This window comes from Mastigoproctus giganteus, chromosome 6 (assembly GCF_048544385.1).
Source record: "Mastigoproctus giganteus isolate SK-2022 chromosome 6, ASM4854438v1, whole genome shotgun sequence".
In the NCBI taxonomy this organism is placed as follows: Eukaryota; Metazoa; Arthropoda; class Arachnida; order Uropygi; family Thelyphonidae; genus Mastigoproctus; species Mastigoproctus giganteus.
In genome coordinates, this window is record NC_143580.1 from 238,158,188 (window position 1) to 238,178,019 (window position 19,832).

Sequence of the window (19,832 nt, forward strand, 5' to 3'; positions counted from 1 at the left end):
GGAGGGCCAATGCCCATGGGGGAGATTGAGTAAATGCTACACCTTGAGGTGGAGCATGCAGAAACCCATCCATTGTGGGAGAGCACCTCTCTAGTCCTGGATTTCTCTCCCAGGATGACATTATTCCAGTAGCCCTCTGGGTGTGCTGGAGTAATGTCAATGTCTCTTTCTCAGATACAGTGATGGGCCATTTCACCTCAGGCCAGGTTCAACAGCCTAATAGCATGAAAATACTCTGCCATACTAAATTCCAGTTACCAGGAAGACTGTCCAATGATCATGTAAATCATTAGGCCACAATAGGTTGGAGAATTTCCATACTTGAGATAATTCTAATCTGAATCTGAAAAGGGCATGGTGGCACTCATTCACATTACAGCATTTGAATAATGACAAATTTCTGCATTTGGAATGCAGAAAGTTGTCATTAGTGATAAGTGTGAATTCATTGGTTCTCAGCAGTGGGAGTCATATCAGCCCATCTTGACAGCTGCTATTTCTTAGATCCCATCTGCTGTATATAAGCAAACAGACAGATCTTTATTCTTTCAGTAGTGGAAGTCTAGACAGCTGTTAAATCTACAAGTAGGGAAACAGTTTCATTGTGCTAATTTCCCCATGATTTCATTTACCGGAATACATTCTGAGAGTGATAACCTTAGCTAGAATGTATTCAGGACACATTAACCATTCTGAGTAGTCAAGTGTACAAGAACTGTACAAGTCGTGTGCACCACATGTTTAATGCCACTAATATGGCAAAATGCTTCTAAATTAGCATTAGTTGAAGCATATGATGCAAGAAAGCAAGCTTATGCAGCATCAGCCAGAAAAAAAAAAAAAAAAAAACCTTCCACTTCACCCCTCCGTTCGTTCGAAATACCTGTCCAGCTGAGCCTTAAATTTATTTAGGCTATCAACTTCCACAATAAGGTATGGAAGTCTGTTCCACCAACCAACTACCCGCTGGCTAAAGGCAAATTTCCGTACATCTATCGTACATCTGTCTTTCCTCAATTTGAATTTATGCCCTCTCAGGTGATTATTCAGAGCAAGAGGCAGAATCCCATCAGCATTGAGCATGCTCAAACCATTCAAGGCTTTATACACCTCTATCAGATCACCTCGCCAGTGCCTAGTCTCCAGACACTGTAATTTGCAAAACTTAAGACTTTCTTCGTAAGAGCAACCCCCTTTGTTCCATTCACTAACCTTGTTGCCCTTCTCTGTACTCGTTACAGCAGCTCTACATCCTTCTTGAAATGAGGCCTCCAGAGTATAAGGCAGTGGTGTGGCCTGACCATTGCCTTATACAAGGGAATAATCACCTCCTTATCCCTGCTAGAAAAATTCCTGTATATCATTGATAAGACACCATGAGCTACTCTTGCAGCCCGTCTGCACTGCTCAGAGCACTTCATATCTGCCTGCACAATTACCCCCAGGTCCTTTTCATTCTCTACCACTGTCATTGTAGTACCATAGAGTTGATATGTTGCTCTGGGGTTGCTGTTTCCCATATGTAGTACAGTCGGTCCTCGTATAACACGTGTTTACATTACACGAATTCGATCATACACGATTTATAAATAGGGGAACGATATCTTATATAACATGAACCGAATTCGCTTATGCACGATTCGCCTTTGTGTTTACAAGAAATGGCAGTCGAACGCAGAATCACTCCAACCGAACGCAACACGATAGGAATGAAGAGAAGATTCTGAAAATGTATTTGTTTTTTATATCAGTGAAAGGGAAACACATTTCACCATAATAACGTAAAAACCAACACAATTCCAGCTATCGATATAATCGCAAATGCAATTAGATGGAGTTTACTACCAGTTTATAATAGATTCCACTAGCAGAAACGCAACTGGAAATTGTTTTATGGTAGTAACCCCCAGAAATGTGCTTTAGTAAAATGTGAGGTGTTAATAGTGTATCTCGGCCTTTACGGTGTTGTTTATTCAGTTGCTACACAGGCGCAGCTTTGTTTTTTATGTGTATCAAGCGTGCCTCCTCGTTTTGTAATTGTGCTTTATTCCCTAAAAATTAGTAAAATACTTAAAAGGTGTGAAAAGGAAGCGTCCTGGCGAAGACACTGCAGATTCAGAGAGAAAAAAAAAAAAGAAGCAATATCGATAAACAGAGGCGGACTGGGTCAAAAATTCTTACCCGGGAAAATTTATAGTGGCCTCATACTACGGTTTATGGCCAAAATCACACCGGCCTCCGGCCCACCGGGATTTCCCGGGTAAGGCTTATGGCCAGTCCGCCTCTGTCGATAGAGAAAAAAATATGAAATTGTGAAACGCTTTGAGCAAAATGAAACACCATGTGATATTGCACGTGCTACAGACCGAAATGAGGCAACGCCGAGAATTAGAAAGAATGCAGAGAAAATAAAAACAACTTTCATAGCAGGAACAACACAAAGTGTAATTAAAATCCATTAGATTAAGACACAAAGAATTGGAAGAGATGAACGGCTGTCATCTGTTTGGATAGAAAATCAAACAAAAAACAAGTTTGCTTACGATAGAAGCAAAAGCATTAGCAATATTTTATTACGTGATAGTCGTAATAAAATACGTAAGTATTTTATTACGACTATTTTATTTAATATAATAATTTTTTTACTATTTTATTAATAAATTTTATTATTTAAATTAATAATAAAAAAAAATAAATATTTTTTATTTATTATATTATAATAAAAATAAAAAAATATCGTAATATTATTTTTTATTACGTATTTTAATCGTTATAAAATACGTAAGTATTTTATAACGATTAAAATTACCCGATTATTTATTGTGTTTGGTAATGTTTTGGTTCCAAATGTGTGTTCAATCTTGGGTGGTCGGCACCTAACCCCACTTTTCCCATAGGGCCTGTTGTTTATATTGCACGATTTTGCATTGCACGAGGGTTTCTAGGAACACAACTATCGTGCTATACGAGGACAGACTGTACTTTACATTTGTCAATGTTAAACTTCATTTCCCACCTCTCAGCCCATCTGCTCAACCTTTCCAGATCCTGTTGCAGCAGCATAGCGTCAATGGTGTCCTTAACAACCCTGCCAACTTTTGTATCGTCTGCAAACTTGGACATTAAGCTTGATATACCATCATCAGTATTATTTATAAATACAGAAAACAATAATAGGCCCAACACTGAACCCTGAGGGACCCCCACTGATAACATTAGTCCACGATGAGCAGTATCCATTGATTCCACTCTCTGTCTTCTCCCCCTCAACCACCCCTTTATCCATAGCAGCAATTTGCCCCCAATGCCACACTGCTCCAATTTGTGCAGCAGTCTCCCATGTGTAACAGTATCAAAAGCCTTTCTAAGATCCAAATATATAATATCAAAGTTATTTCCTGCATCCAGTTCTTTTGTGACTGCATCATAGTATCCAATCAAATTGGTCAGGCAAGACTTCCCCTTAACAAAACCGTGCTGTGTCCGAGCTATAACTGAAGTCTTGTTTAGATGATCCTGCAGTGCTTCTTTAACCAGTGCCTCCACTAATTTTCCTGGAACAGAAGTTATACTCACAGGTCTATAATTACTTGTGTCAGCCTTTGATCCTCCTTTGTGAATTGGGGTCACATTTGCACATCTCCAGTCTATGGGTATCTCCCCTGAATCCAAGAAAGCTCTCATAATTATGGCTAAAGTTTGCTTACTTCCTTTGCTGCCTCCTTTATTATAACTGGATAGATCCCATCCACCCCAGGTGCCTTTCTCGTATTTATCTTCAACAATTTCACCTCCACTTTACTCTCAGTTATTACAAGATTATCTAGCTTACTGCCAGAGTTGAATACACCTCTGGCATTCCCCTCGCTGAATAACTCCTCATGTGTGAATGTCGATGCAAAATATTCATTCAGTTTGTTAGCTACCTGAGCAGGATCATCAACAGTTGACCCATCGATATCAAGTGGACCAATCTGATTCATCCCCTTCCTTCTAGAGTTTACATAAGTAAAGAACTCTTTGCTGTTTTTCTTTTCATCCCTTGCCAAAGGTTTCTCGTAATCTGCCTTCGCCTGCCTAACCTCCTTTGTAACTTGGTTACAGATCAACTTATATCTATCAGAGGCTTCTCTGTCACGTGTTAATTTACATGTATCCCAAGCATTTTTCTTCTCTGCCATATGTCTCATTAGTTCATCTGACATCCATTTAGGCCTAAACCTTGAACAATATTACTTAGTTGGTATGTAAAGCCTAGTAGCTTCCAAGATAAATTCTTTGAATGCTTCCCATTTTGAATTTGCTGTTGGTAACATCATCATTTGGTCCCACTGTATAGAATTTAAATACTGTCTCAGACCATTGTAGTCACCTTTAGAAAGCAAAAACCCTTCCCTTTACCCTTGATAGTAGTTACCTCTTTGAGTAAATCCCACTTCAGCACACTGTGTTCACTGCTACCTAGTGGTTCCTTTATCTGCAGATTCTTAATGCATGAAGAATCACTAAATCAAATCAAGAGTATTACTCCCTCTAGTTGCCTTCTGAACATGCTGATGTAGAAAACAATCATCCAATAAATCCACAAAAGCCTTGATAGTGTATGAATGACCAACCCACAAATTCCAGTCAATATCTGGGAAATTAAAATCTCCCATTATAAGACCCTCTGATTTACTGGCCCACTCTATTTCCCTGTACAGTTTCTTATTATACTCATCAGAGTCATGAGGCCTATAGCACACTCCAACTCTCAATTTTGATCTCCCAATGCTTATGTCACACCAAACTGACTCGACACTGCACTGTCCAGCGATGTCGACTGGCTTCACTTCCTTGGATTTTATGTGTTTCTTAACTAATAGCATAACCCCTCCTCCTTTCCTATCCTGTCTATCCTTTCTGTACACATTGCACTCCCCAAATTCCAGTTCTGCATTCCTTATATCTGTGTGACACCACGTCTCTGATATCCCAACAATATCTGCCTTTGATGCTTTGAGCAGTACCTCAAATTCATCAAATTTATGTACCAAACTGCTAGCATTGGTGTACATGCAAGTATACATGCACCTGTTCTTTTTCTTAGCTATCCTAACACAACCCATGTGTTTACTTGTACTGCAATGACTCCCAGCAGTCTCTGAAATATCCTGCATCTCGTTTTCCAGGCTTCTGCTCATTCCAATAGAAGCAGAGGAAGAATCACTTTCACCTCTGCCAGTGGCTACTGTTAATCTATTAGTCCTTGTATCCCCGCAATTAATGTACATTTCAAACACTTCTGGCACTTTGTGGTTATCACAGCACATATAAGTAGAAAATGGACACTCATTATTTTTATATAAAACACTTCTGGTTAAAATATATTTATAAGCGGAAGTGTGGCTTATCAATTAACTATCAATTACCAAATTGATAGTTAATCAATTGTGAAGGTTACTATAAATAAAAGCAGTGTTAACTGCATTCAGATTCAGTATTTACAGCATATTAAAAATGAAGCTAAGTTATATAAGAACCTTAATATTTATGGTATATGTCCTGCCATAAATTCTCCAAACTCAAGTTAGATTTGTCCTAAATATAATTAAATAGATCCCAACATGAAAGATATTATTACCTAAAATACCTAAATATTAATTTATTAGTACCATAAGTTGAAGGATTAACTTATGAATTTTTATAGATATTGTAGATTGTCATTTTCAGGAAATACAGAGAAATGAAGGTTGTTGCCAAGAAAAGAGTGGAAGTGAAAGTTAGTTCAGTTAGTTTGTATTTGAATTTCAACTCTGAATTGATTTTGACTATTTGATATAATCAACCAGTCAATCAATTGAAAGTTTAAATGGTTTGGAAGAAATTAGCATTACCAGTGCCAAAAGATGCAAGAAAGCAAGTTTATACAGCATCGGCAAAAAAAAATAATAATAAATCGCATGTGTACGCATGAAAGATGTTTTATGTGAAAACATCTTTTATGAAAATCAGAACCATATTAAAATCGAACAGCTGGAACCGAAGTTATGGACAATGTAACGTTTTATGCTCATGCTCGCTACTTACTCTGCCGAATCAATGTTTGGAAGAGGTTAACGAAATCCAAGTTGATAGCATAATTACCCATTTGTTGAATACGTATGATGTTACAATCCTGATTGCAACAATACAAGTATTTGTATTGTTGCAATCATGCTAACTCACAAACTTGATTTGGTAGATCATTTCCTAAAATAACGTCAAATAACGTCATTTCCGCTGTACACGTATCGACTAATGACACTAACACACTAACTTTGATTTGGTAGTAATATCTGGAAGGAAGTCATTTCATTCCATTTCCATAAATGACGATGCGGAATGACATCATTTCCTTGTCTCAAAATCGTGACAGATTGGTTCTACTACAGTCCAAAATTTAGTAGGTGCTGCCAAAGATGTGTTCACATCATAAACCAATCCTGTTAGAATGTGACAATCATGCTTATCATATTTTTAACACACAGGTCATTCTTCATTATGAATTTGTCTCTTTTTAAAAGACAAAAGTATATGGAAGAAGAGTAATAAATATTATATAGTTGCAATAATACCCAACGGCTAAGTTTAGAGAATGTAAAACTATAGAGTTTTATTAAGTGTTCTATAAAGTCTGTAAAACCTTAGCTCTATAAAGTGTTCAATACAGTGATAGTTCTATAATTCTTATATTAGTAATTAATTGATAAGGAGATAACTGTATTTATTTTTCACTGCTATTAATCACAGAAAAAATAACAATAATAAATAAATAAATAAAATAAAATGCCAGAAATGTAATTCACTGCATACAGTGAATGGTTAGCTCAAAGCCACCTAAGTGGTATATCCCTAATCATAAACATTTTTCTGCCACCAGCTGTGTTATGCCAGCTCTAAGCATATCCAAGATCACCTCCAATGATCCTTTGCATGATCTCCTCTGCCTACTCTGTTTTTCTTTGTTATGAAATGGAAAAGATGTCAAATTTTGTCATTTCCGTGTCACAAAATCATGACAAATTGATTTTACTACTGTCCGAAATTTAGTAGGTAATCTGTAAGATCACCTCCCATGATCCTTTGTGTCATCACATCTAAGATCACCTAACATTTTGTAATTGATTTTGTAATAACTGAGAGCAAAGTGGAGGAGAAATTGTTGAAGTTAAACATAAAAACGGCACGTGGGGTGGATGGGATCTATCCAGTTATATTAAAGGAGGCAGCAAAGGAAGTAAGCAAACCCTTAGCCATAATTATGAGAGCTTCCTTGGACTCAGTGGAGGTCCCCATGGACTGGAGGTGTGCAAATGTATCACCAATTCACAAAGTGGGTTCAAAAGGTGATACAAATAACTCTTTGTATTAAAAGAGTTACAATTTAAACTAACAGGTAACTCTTTACCTGTTAGTTTAAATTGTTTTCCGGCGAAAATAATGGAATCACTGTAATCGAAATGTTCCTAGAACTTCCTTAAAGAAGCATTGCAGGATCATCTAGACAAGACTGCAGTAATAGTTAAGACAGCATGGGTTTGTTAAAGGGAAGTCTTGTGTGACCAATTTGATTGAATACTATGATGTGGACACAAAGGAACTGAAAAATAATTTTGATATCATATACTTGGATTTCAGGAAAGCTTTTGATACGGTTGCACATGTAAGACTTTGTACAATTTGCACTACAGTCAAATTGAAGAGGTATGGCATTAAGGGTAAGTTGCTACAATAGATAAAGGGATGGTTGAGTGGGAGATGACAGACAGTGGTAATCAATGGACACTGCTCTTTGTGGACAAATGTTATTAGTGGGGTCCCCCAGGGTTTGGTGTTGGGCCCATTGTTGTTTTGTGTATTTATCAGTGATATTGATGAAGGTATATCAGGTTTAATGTCCAAGTTTGCAGATTAGCATTAGCATTAGCATTAGTAGAGGCATTTGATGCAAGAAAGCAAGCTTATGCAGCATCAGCCAAAAAAAAAAAATAAAGCAAAATAAATAAATAAAAAATAACCACTTCCACTTCACCCCTCTGTTCGTTCGAAATACCTGTCCAGCTGAGCCTTAAACTTATTTAGGCTATCAACTTCCACGACAAGGGATGGAAGTCTGTTCCACCTACCAACCACCCGCTGGCTAAAGGCAAATTTCCGCACATCTGTCCTACATCTGTCTTTCTTCAATTTCAATTTATGCCCTCTCAGGTGATTATACTGAGCATGCTCAGAATAATCACCTGAGAATAATCACCTAAAGAGGAAGAATCCCATCAGCATTGAGCATGCTCAAACCATTCAAGGCTTTCTACACCTCTATCAGATCACCTCGCTGGTGCCTAGTCTCCAGACACAGTAATTCGCAAAACTTAATCCTTTCTTCGTAAGAGCACCCCTTTGTTCCATTCACTAACCTTGTTGCCCTTCTCTATACACGTTCCAGCAGCTCTACATCCTTCTTGAAATGAGGCCTCCAGGCCTGTATACAGTACTCTAGGTGTGGCCTGACCATTGCCTTATACAAGGGAATAATCACCTCCTTATCCCTACTAGAAAAATTCCTATATATCATTGACAATACACCATGAGCTACTCTTGCAGCCCGTCTGCACTGCTCAGAGAACTTCATATCTGCCTGCAAAACCACCCCCAGGTTCCTTTCATTCTCTACCACTGTCAGTGTAGTACCACAGAGTTGATACGTTGCTCTGGGGTTGCTGTTTCCCATATGTAGTACTTTACATTTGTCAATGTTAAACTTCATTTGCCACCTCTCAGCCCATCTGCTCAACCTTTCCAGATCCTGTTGCAGCAGCATAGTGTCCTTGACAACCCTGCCTACCTTTGTATCGTCTGCAAACTTGGACACTAAGCTTGATATCCCATCATCAATATCATTTATAAATACAGAAAACAATAATGGACCCAATACTGAACCCTGAGGGACTCCACTAATAACATTAGTCCACGATGAGCAGTGTCCATTGATTACCACTCTCTGTTTTCTCCTCCTCAACCACCCCTTTATCCATAGCAGCAATTTGCCTCCAATGCCACACTGCTCTAATTTGTGCAGCAGTCTTCCATGTGCAACAGTATCAAAAGCCTTTCTAAGATCAAAGTATATAATATCAAAGTTATTCCCTGCATCCAGTTCTATTGTGACTGCATCATAGTATCCAATCAAATTGGTCAGGCAAGACTTCCCCTTAACAAAACCATGCTGTGTCCGAGCTATAACTGAAGTCTTGTCTAGATGATCCTGCAGTGCTTCTTTTACAAGTGCCTCCATTAATTTTCCGGGAACAGAAGTTAAACTCACAGGTCTATAATTACTTGTGTCAGCCTTTGATCCTCCCTTGTGAATGGGGGTCACATTTGCACATCTCCAGTCCATGGGTACTTCTCCTGAGTCCAAGGAAGCTCTCATAATTATGGCTAAGGGTTTGCTTACTTCCTTTGCTGCCTCCTTTAATATAACTGGATAGATCCCATCCACCCCAGGTGCCTTTCTTGTGTTTATCTTCAACAATTTCTCCTCCACTTTACTCTCAGTTATTACAAGATTCTCTAGCTTACTGCTAGAGTTGAATACACCTCTGGCATTCCCCTTGCTGAATAACTCCTCATGTGTGAATGTCGATGCAAAATATTCATTTAGTTTGTTAGCTACCTGAGCAGGGTCATCAACAGTTGAGCCATCGATATCAAGTGGACCAATCTGATTCATCTCCTTCCTTCTAGAGTTTACATAAGTAAAGAACTCTTTGCTGTTTTTCTTCGCATCCCTTGCCAAGGATCTCTCGTAATCTGCCTTCGCCTGCCTAACCTCCTTTGTAACTTGGTTACAGATCAACTTGTATCTATCATAGGCTTCTGTGTCACGTGTTAATTTGTATGTATCCCATGCATTTTTCTTCTCTGCCATATGCCTCATTAGTTCATCTGACATCCATTTAGGCCTAAACCTTGAACAATATTACTTAGTTGGTATGTAAAGCCTAGTAGCTTGCAAGATAAGTTCTTTGAATGCTTCCCATTTTGAATTTGCTGTTCGTAACATCATCAGTTGATCGCATTGTATAGAATTTAAATACTGTCTCAGTCCATCGTAGTTGCCTTTACGAAAGCAATACCCCTTCCCTTTACCCCTAATGGTAGTTACCTCTTTGAGTAACTCCCACTTCATAACACTGTGATCACTGCCACCTAGTGGTTCATTTATCTGCAGATTCTTAATGCATGAAGAATCACTACTGATAATGAAATCAAGAGTATTACTCCCTCTAGTTGCCTCTCGAACATGCTGATGTTGAAAACAATCATCCAATAAATCCACAAAAGCCTTGCTAGTGTGTGAGTGACCAGCCCCCAAATTCCAGTCAATATCTGGGAAATTAAAATCCCCCATTATAAGACTCTCTGATTTACTGGCCCACTCTATTTCTCTGTACAGTTTCTTATTATACTCATCAGAGTCATTAGGCCTATAGCACACTCCTACTCTCAATTTTGATCTCCCAATGCTTATGTCACACCAAACTGACTCGACACTGCACTGTCCAGCGATGTCGACTGGCTTCACTTCCTTGGATTTTATGTGTTTCTTAACTAATAGCATAACCCCTCCTCCCTTCCTATCCTGTCTGTCCTTTCTGTAGACATTGTACTCCCCAAATTCCAGTTCTGCATTCCTTATATCTGTGTGACACCACGTCTCTGAAATCCCAACAATATCTGCCTTTGATGTTTTGAGCAATACCTCAAATTCATCAAATTTATTTACTAAACTCCTAGCATTGGTGTACACACAAGTATACATGCACCTGCTCTTCCTCTTAGACACCCTAACACAACCCATGTGTTTACTTGTACTGCAATGACTCCCAGCAGTCTCTGAAATATCCTGCATCTCGTTTTCCAGGCTGCTGCTCATTCCAATAGAAGCAGTGCAAGAATCACTTTCTCCTCTGCCAGTGGCTACTGTTAATCTATTAGTCCTTGTATCCCCCCAATCTAGCAGTTTTCCGACCCACCTAACACTGCCTCGATAGCATCAGCAAACATTCTTGCACCCTTTCTATTTAAGTGTATCCCATCCCTGTAGAAGCAGTCTCTCCTGTTAACAAGTAATAAGATGATACAAAGGTTAGCAGGGTTATTAACAACAATAAAGACAGTATGCTACTCCAACTGGATCTAGATAAGTTGGGCAAATGGGCTAAAAAGTGGCAACTGAAGTTTAACATTGACAAATGCAAAGTACTGCATATGGGTAGCAATAACCAAAGAGAAACGTACCAACTATGGTTTTCTACACTCAGGGAAGTGGAAAGTGAAAAATGCCTGGGGTAATTGTGCAGTAAAATATGAAGTTCGCTGAGCAGTGCAGATGGACTGCCAGGGCAGGTCATGGAGTCTTGTCAATGATATATAGGAATTTTGCTAACAGGGACAAGCAGGTGATTATCCCATTATACAAGGCAATGGTCAGGCCACACCTAGAGTACTGTGTAAAGGTCTGGAGGCCTCATTTTAGGAAGGATATAGAGTTGCTAGAACGAGTACAAAGAAGGACAACAAGATTGGTGAGGGGAATAAAGGGGTGCTCTTACCAAGAAAGGCTTAAGTTCTGCAAATTGTAGCACCTGGAGAGTAGGCACCTGCAAGGTGATCTGATTGCAGTGTATAAAGCCTTGAATGGGTTGAGCTAGCTGAATGCTGATGGGATTCTTCCTCTTGCTCAGATTAGAATCTGAGGGGGGGGCACAGTTTCAAATTGAGGAAAGACAGTTGTAGAATAGATATGCGAAAACTTACCTTTAGCCAGAGGGTAGTTGATTGGTGGAACAGACTTCCATCTTTTGTTGTGGAAGTTGGTAGCCTAAATAAATTTAAGGCTGAGGTGGACAGGCATTTGGAATGAATGGAGGGGTTTTTTTGGCTGATGCTGCATAAGCTTGCTTTCTTGCATCATACTAATGGTAATGCTAACATGATCCTTTGCTTGATCTCTTCTCCTGACTCCACTTTTGTTTATTATGAAATGGAAATGATGTCAAATGATGTCATTTCATGTCGCAAAATCATGACAAATTGATTTTATTACTACTGTCTGAAATTTAGTAGGTGCCACCAAACATTTTTACAGACGAAAAAAAAAAAAAAATGTGACACTTCCCATTTCACCTATTTATTCCCTCCAATAGTTTGTCTAGTTCTTCCTTGAATTCATTATTTAAACTATCAACTTACACAACAATAGATAGAAGTTTGTCCCAGCAATCAACCACCCTCTGCTAAAGGCAATCTTCTTCACATCTATTTTGCAACTGTTCTTCCTCAATTTGAATTTGTGCCACCCCACTTGTGAGGTCTGAGCAAGAGGAAGAATCCTATCAGCATTGAGCTTGCTCAATCCATTCAAAGCCTTAAACACCTGAATCAGATCATCTTGCAGGTGCATATTGTTCAGATGATACAATTTGCAGAACTGAAGCCTTTCTTGGCTTCAGTTCTGCAAATCTTGTTGCCCTTCTCTGTACTTGTTCCAGCATCTCCACATCCTTCCTAAAATGAAGCATCCAGACCTGTATGCAGTATTCAAGATGTGGCCTTTTACAATGGGATAATCACCTCCTTCTCCCTGCTAGCAAAATCACTAACAAACCAATAAACTGTTCTGGCAGAATGTGTGCATTGCTCAGAGAAAATCTTACTGCACAATAACCGGTGTTTTTCATTTTTTATTACCCTGAGTGTAGTACCACACAATTGGTGTGTTACTCTGGAGATACTGTAACTCATATGCAGTAACCCCAGAGTACTTTGCATTTGTCAATTTTAAACTTCAATTGCCATTTCTCAGCCCATCTGCCTGACTTTTAATTTTTTTTTTTTTTTTTGGCTGATGCTGCATAAGCTCATACACTTGCTTTCTTGCATCACATGCCACTACTACTACTTTGCATCCAAAATTGAACCCTGGAGGACTTCACTAATAACATTAGTACACAGAGCAATGTCCATTGATTACCACTCTGTCTTCTCACACTCAACCATCCATTTATCCATAGCAGCAACTTGCCCTTAATATCACACTACTCCAATTTGTGCAACAGTATCAAAAGCTTTCCTAAAATCCAAGTATATGATATCAAAATTATGTTCTGCATTCAGTTCCTTTGTGACTACATCATACTAAACAATAAAATTGGTCAAACTAGATTTCCCCCTTAGCAAACCCATGAAGTATAATTGCAGCCTTGTCTAGATGCTCCTGCATTACTTATTTTACCAGTGACTCTATTATTTTTCCGTGGGACAGAAGTTAAACTTAACTGGTCTGTAATTACTTGTGTTACCATTTGATCATCCTTTGTGAATTGGGGATACATTTGCACATCTCCAGTCCACAGGGAGCTCCCCTAAATTCAGGGATGGTCTCATAATTATGGCTAAAGAATTTTCTTACTTCCTTCCCTGTCTCCCTTAATATAACTGGATAGATCCCATCCCCCAGGTGCCTTTCTTATGTTCAATTTCAACAATTCTCTTCCACTTTCCTCTCAGTTATTTCAAAATCATTTAGCTCCCTGATAAACTGATTTTCCTGCTTGGTTTACCAGAAACCTGAGCAGGAAAATCAGTTGAACCATCAATATCAATTGGTCTAATTTGATTTATCCCCTTCCTTCCAGAGTTTGCATAAGTAAAGAAGGCATTGCTGTTTTTCTTTGCATCCTTTGCCAAAGATTTTTCATAATCTGCCTATGCTTGCTTGGTCTCCTTTATGACTTGATTACACACTAGTTTATATCATCTACCATAGACTTCTTTAGCCAGTAATTTATATACTTATATATTTATATGGTGGAATTAGATGAGATGCTAATTCAGTAGAAAATTGCCTGTGAAAATATGTATAGAAAAAGGCATACAGCACAAACTGAATATGAGTGACAGGAAGTGCAGTGAGTTTGTAAGTGAGCAATCATTAATTAATTATTTAATGTAACGGCTCTTGCGTTCTGAAGATGAGAGGTACTAATACCGAGAGAGAGAGAGAGAGAGAGAGAGAGAGAGAGAGAGAGAGAGAGAATCTTTTATTCACATTTATTTGCTAATTATCTCCAACACTATACCTTTCACACGTGATTTATGTATATTTATGATTAATAGAGTGTTAGTATTAAATATGTGTGTTTCAAGTGTCAAGATTTAAATGGTATGCCTCATTATCCATAAACCATACATAAGTTTCTTATTTTTTTTTTTTTTGGTATCTGGTTATTTAGGATGCATGGATGTATCACTTAACAGTAGTTTCGTCAGGTGATAATTTAGTTGGCACTCAATACGAACAGCTCATTGCAAGGTTAATGGAGGTTGATGGAGATGAAAGTAAGTATTATATTCTTGATATATATGGTGGAGATAAGGTTGTGGGGGAGGGGGGGCTCCCAGGATTCATCATTTAACAAAAGTGTAAAACTTCATTAAATTTAAATTAGATGATATGAACTTGTTGTGATATATTAATTAAAATTCATCATCAGTTCTCTTCGACAAAAGTAAACACTTCCAAAGAATTTAGTACCTGAATATAAATACTGCTCTACATGGTAGAAACAAATTTATTGAAAATAAAGTTAATTACTCTTGTGTGGTTAGAAAGTTTTGGTTATTTTATAAGTAAAATAGAAAAACAAACATGTATTTAAAAAGTAAACTGGCTATACATTATATAAATAAATGAATACTTCAGAATTCAGAAAATTCAAAATAATGTTAGAAGAAAACAAGATAATACAAGTTAATGCAATACAAGATACTGCAATAATATCAATGAAGCAGTATTCACATAGAAACAAAATAATAACCATAAAGAATAATAGCAGGTGATTCTATACAGCAATAGCAAGGAAATTCTATACAGAAATATAAAAAAGAAACTAAAGTGCTAAGACATGAAAAGTAGTAAAGAGAAATGTAATAAAATTATACTGGTGTTCAAAGAAAGTGCATCACCCCATAAAATTGTAATTGTCATCCGAATAACGTAAGTATATGGCAATATTTCTTACAGATTGCATCAGATAAGATTGACATGCATAGATGATGATGTAGTATTGCATCAGCTGTTACTTTTAGCTATATAAGCATGCTCTGCAAGAGTTGCAGTCATTCCTTGCTTATGTCAGGATGGCGAGTTACGTACCTTTGACATCACAAAGAAAGAGTGCTAGTGTTGCTTTGCATGAGGAAGGATGTTCTTCCCATCATATTCAAGGCAAACCTAGAAAAACATTTGGAGTGAATGGATGGGTGAAATTAGAAGTTTTTTTTTTTTGGCTGATGCTATATAAGCTTACTTTCTTGCATCATATGCCTTTCCTAATGCTAATATTGCTTATAGAGTGTCGTGTAATCAGTCGACAGTGAGTAGATTTCTTTCCAAACTCAAAAATATTGGTTCTGCTGATAGGAATGGGATGCAAACGAGTCTCTGTGCCAAAACAGGACCGCGTTTTGAAGTGCTTATGCCTTAAAAACCATAAAGCTTCTTCGTCTGAGCTGAAAAGAGAATGGAAAGAACATACAGGAGTGGTAGTAAGTGCAGTAACAGTCAGAAGACTGCTTCCAAAATGGACTCTTCATCCTAAGAAGCCCCTCCTCACACAAAAAATGAAAAAGGCCCAATTAATTTGGTGTAAGGAGCATGTCAAATGGATCCCTGAGCAGTGGAAGTCAGTTATTTTCTCATATGAGAAGAAATTCAACCTGCATGGCTCTGTTGGGAGACAAACAATTTGCCGTAGATGTGGTGAAGAACACCATCCAGACTATATGGTGTCTACAGTGAAATTCCCTACCAGGCAAATTATTTGGGGGTGCATTTCTTATCGTGGAGTATGTCGCCTGCAGTTTATAAAAGGTTCCGTAAATGCCGTAGGATACCTAGCTATATTGGAAGGCAAATTGCTGCAAACCATTAGAGACCATTTCAACCTGCCCAGTAACTGCAACTTTCAAGACAACTCTGCTCATTGGCATCGGGGGGCGAAAAGTGTAAGTTAGAGGTTCTGCATTAGAGGTTCGACAGTAATGTGTTTATGTTTGTTACAAGTGAAAAAAATGGTTGAAAGAACGGTCCATTACAACTCTTAGCTGGCCAGGAAACAGCCCGGCTGGACCTGAATCATATAGAGAACTGTTGGCATCATGTGGAATCTGTAGTTGCCAGAAAAAAACCAAAGTCCCTTCATGAACTTTATAATTCACATTTGGAACCATGAACTATCAGTTGATTATCTTCAGAAATTGATCTTGTTAATGCCTCGACGGTGTGCTGCTGTCATCAGGGCCAGAGGCAGTTCAACTAAATATTAGTTTGCACCTGGTGAATTTTTCATTTTTTTTTCCATTTAAAATGATAAACTGAAGCAAATTGAGGGCTTCTGATAACATTTCAGCCATAATTGTTGTGTTTACCAAAACTTGTATATAAAGGTTGCAAAAGCTCATTTTGGAATATTTTGAGAGCATCTGTCAAATATTACTTAGCTTTGCCTTAACTATTAATAAATATCTTTTGTTTATATTTCTATTTGTGATGCTAGTCATTAATGTATCATACCATCACGAAAAAGAGTTAGAAATGTGAAATTCCTAGGCGATGCACTATCTTTGAACATCAGTGTATTTTAAATTCAAGACATACATAATGGATAGCATTAATTGCAGATAGTCTATACAAGTAACGTGAAATGAAGCTATAAAAAATGAAATGATTGGTTAATCAAACTGAATATTCACAAAGGAAGAGATATGGTTATGAAGAGTACATCATCTTTACAGATACTAATCATAAAAGAACAGTTACAAACAGCAATTAATTTAGATAGGCTACAAATATTGTCAAATGAAGCTATAAAAAGAGTAAGAATGATTTACCAATCAAACAGAATAAGACAAAAGAAAAGTTATGCTAAGCGTATATCATCTTTAATGATTCCAATCTTAAGCTGTGACCCATTATACTAATAATGCTAAATTAATCATTGCAAACAAAGCATAAAATAGACTACTGAGTACCTCATTGTGAGAAAGAAATGATAGGCCATAACAGGAATTATTTTTAAATGACTGAATTAAACAATGTAACTAAATCTTTCAAATAATAAGTGATTAGTTATAATGAATAATATTAGTCTATATAAATAGATATTGCATTAGAGAGAAACAAAGTTATAGTGTAGATATAAATAAAACACCACTGAAAAATGGAAAATCCATGAATACTTCATGTGAATTCTTTATTTTAACAGAAATGAAGACATATGTTCAGTAATTAATAGTCGATCATATAAATAAAATTTATATCCTGTGGTATTAATCTGGCCATATCCAAACATTATAGGAACAGCAATGGTGGCTAAACAATGAAAGTATGACAAGGTGGCTTGGAAGGTAAAAAATTTATATCCTTCAAGAAACAAATGGTGCCCTTTGATACAATTAGTAGAGAAATATGATAAATTGAAATTGAAAAATAAAAAGATAGAAATATATTTTGAGAGACATAATTGAGAATGTACAAGAAATAAAACTATATGACACAGTTAAAAAATCACAAATATTCTTCATATCAATGAAATCATGTGGGCATTTACTGTCAATGAGTGGAAAGCCCCACGAAAAAGACGTACAACTATATGGGGATGTCAGGGATAGACTAAGAAATACCAATATTATTATTATTAGTAGTAGTAGTAGTAGTAGTAGTGGCACATGATGCAAGAAAGCTAGCTTACAGAGCATCAGCAAGAAATTAAAAAATCTCCCATATCACCTATTATTTCCCACCAATAATTTATCTAGTCCTTCCTTGAATTTACTCAAACTGCCCAATTTCACATGGAAGAATCCCATCAGCATTGAGCTTTCTCAATCCATTAATCCAAGCCAAGCCTTAAACACCTCAATTGGATCACCTCGAATGATCAAGCACATGTTCAAGCAGATCTACATCCTTCCTAAAATGAAAAAAAGATCCCATCCACCCCAGTTACCTTTTTTTTTATATTAAGCTTCAACAGTTTCTTTTCCACTTTCCTCTCAGTTATCACAAAATCATTTAGTTTCCTGTTAGATTTTGATGAACTTCTGGCATTCCCCTCCCTAAAGAACTCTTCATGCTCGAATGTATATGTAAAATACCTGTTCAGTTTGTCAGCAACCTGAGCAGGACCACAGTTAAATCACTCAACATCAAGTGGGCCAATGTGATTCAACCTCTTCCTTTTACTGTTAATATAAGTAAAGAAGTATTTTCTGCTTTTCGTGGTATTCTTTGCCGGAGACGTCTCATAATCTGCCTTAGCTTGCCTAACCTGATTAGTGGCTTGATTACAGACTAGTTTGTATCATCTGATAATTTATATGCATCCCATGCATGTTTCTTCTCTGCCACAAATCCCACCAGTTCATCTGAGATCTACTTTCACATCAACTTTCTTAGTTGATGTGAAAAGTCTACCAACTTCTACAATTACTTCTCTAAATGATTTCCATTTAGAACTTACTATTGGTGACATCATCAGATGGCCTCAATGTATAGAATGTCAAAATTATCTGAGACCACTATAGTATCCTTTACAAAAACAAAAGCCTTGCCCATTACTCTCGACAGTAGTTATGTCTCTTAAGTAAATCCCACATCAACACAATATGATCACTGCCACCCAGAGGGTCTTTTATCTGCAGTTTCTGAATGCATGAAGAAATGCCTGATAATCAGATCAAGAGTAGTAGTAGTTGTAGTGGCATGTGATGCAAGAAAGCAAGTGTATGAGCTTATGCAGCATCAGCCAAAAAAAAAAAAAAATCACACCATTCCCTCCAAATGCCTGTCCAGTTCCTCCTTAAATTTATTTAACCTATCAACTTCCACAACGACAGATGGAAGTTTGTTCCAGCAATTAACCACCTGCTGGCTAAAGACAAATTTCCACACATCTATTCTACATCTGTCTTTTTTTAATTTGAATTTATGCCCCCTTAAGTTTGTAATCTGAACAAGTGGAAGGATCCCATCAGAATTCAGCATGCTCAACCCATTCAAGGCCTTATACACCTCACTCAGATCACCACGCAGGTGCCTAGTCTCCAGCCACTGCAATTTGCAGAACTTAAGCCTCTCTTGGTAAGAGGATCCCTTCATCCCCCTCACCAATCTTGTTGCCCTTCTCTGTACACGCTCAAGCAAATCGACACCCTTCCTAAAATGAGGCCTCTAGACCTGTACACAGTACTCAAAGTGCGGCCTGATCATTGCCTTATACAGAGGGACAATCACCTCCTTCTCCCTGCTAGCAAAATTTCTTCCTTTTGTTGCTTCTCTAATATGCTAGTACCAAAATCAAAATGTTGTAGATAGTAGGATATTTTGTGAAACTGAGTTTACCTTTTTATAAAATTAATACAAAATCCATCTTCATGTAAATTAACAAAAGCTTTTTAATAGCATTGTTTAATAAATTTTGTTGCTTTAGATTCTAATTATTCTGGTTCTGCAAATTGAATAATTGGAATCCAGTCATTCATAATGACTGGATTCCAATAAAATAAAAAAATTATGTCATAGTCCTGTCTTTTGTAACTTAAATTGATAATGTTAGGTTGTGAAGCATCAGTAAGAATAAAATGCTTGAAACTTGGCTGTAATTAATACCTTATTGGCTATAGTGAGATTGTAACCCTGTTTTATAATCTGGGTATGAAAAAGATGTAGGCTTTGAACAGTGATC

At 37.3% G+C, this 19,832-nt stretch overlaps 1 protein-coding gene across 1 annotated transcript in view; it reads left to right on the plus strand.

Annotated features, from left to right (window-relative positions):
• The window catches only part of LOC150085112 (pleckstrin homology domain-containing family H member 1-like), a 919,142-nt gene that overhangs the window by 777,557 nt on the left and 121,753 nt on the right, over positions 1-19,832 (plus strand). The window contains exon 19 of the mRNA XM_090376468.1: positions 14,319-14,424. Coding sequence (XP_090232594.1) covers positions 14,319-14,424 — 106 coding nt within the window. The remainder of the gene's footprint in view (positions 1-14,318; positions 14,425-19,832) is intronic.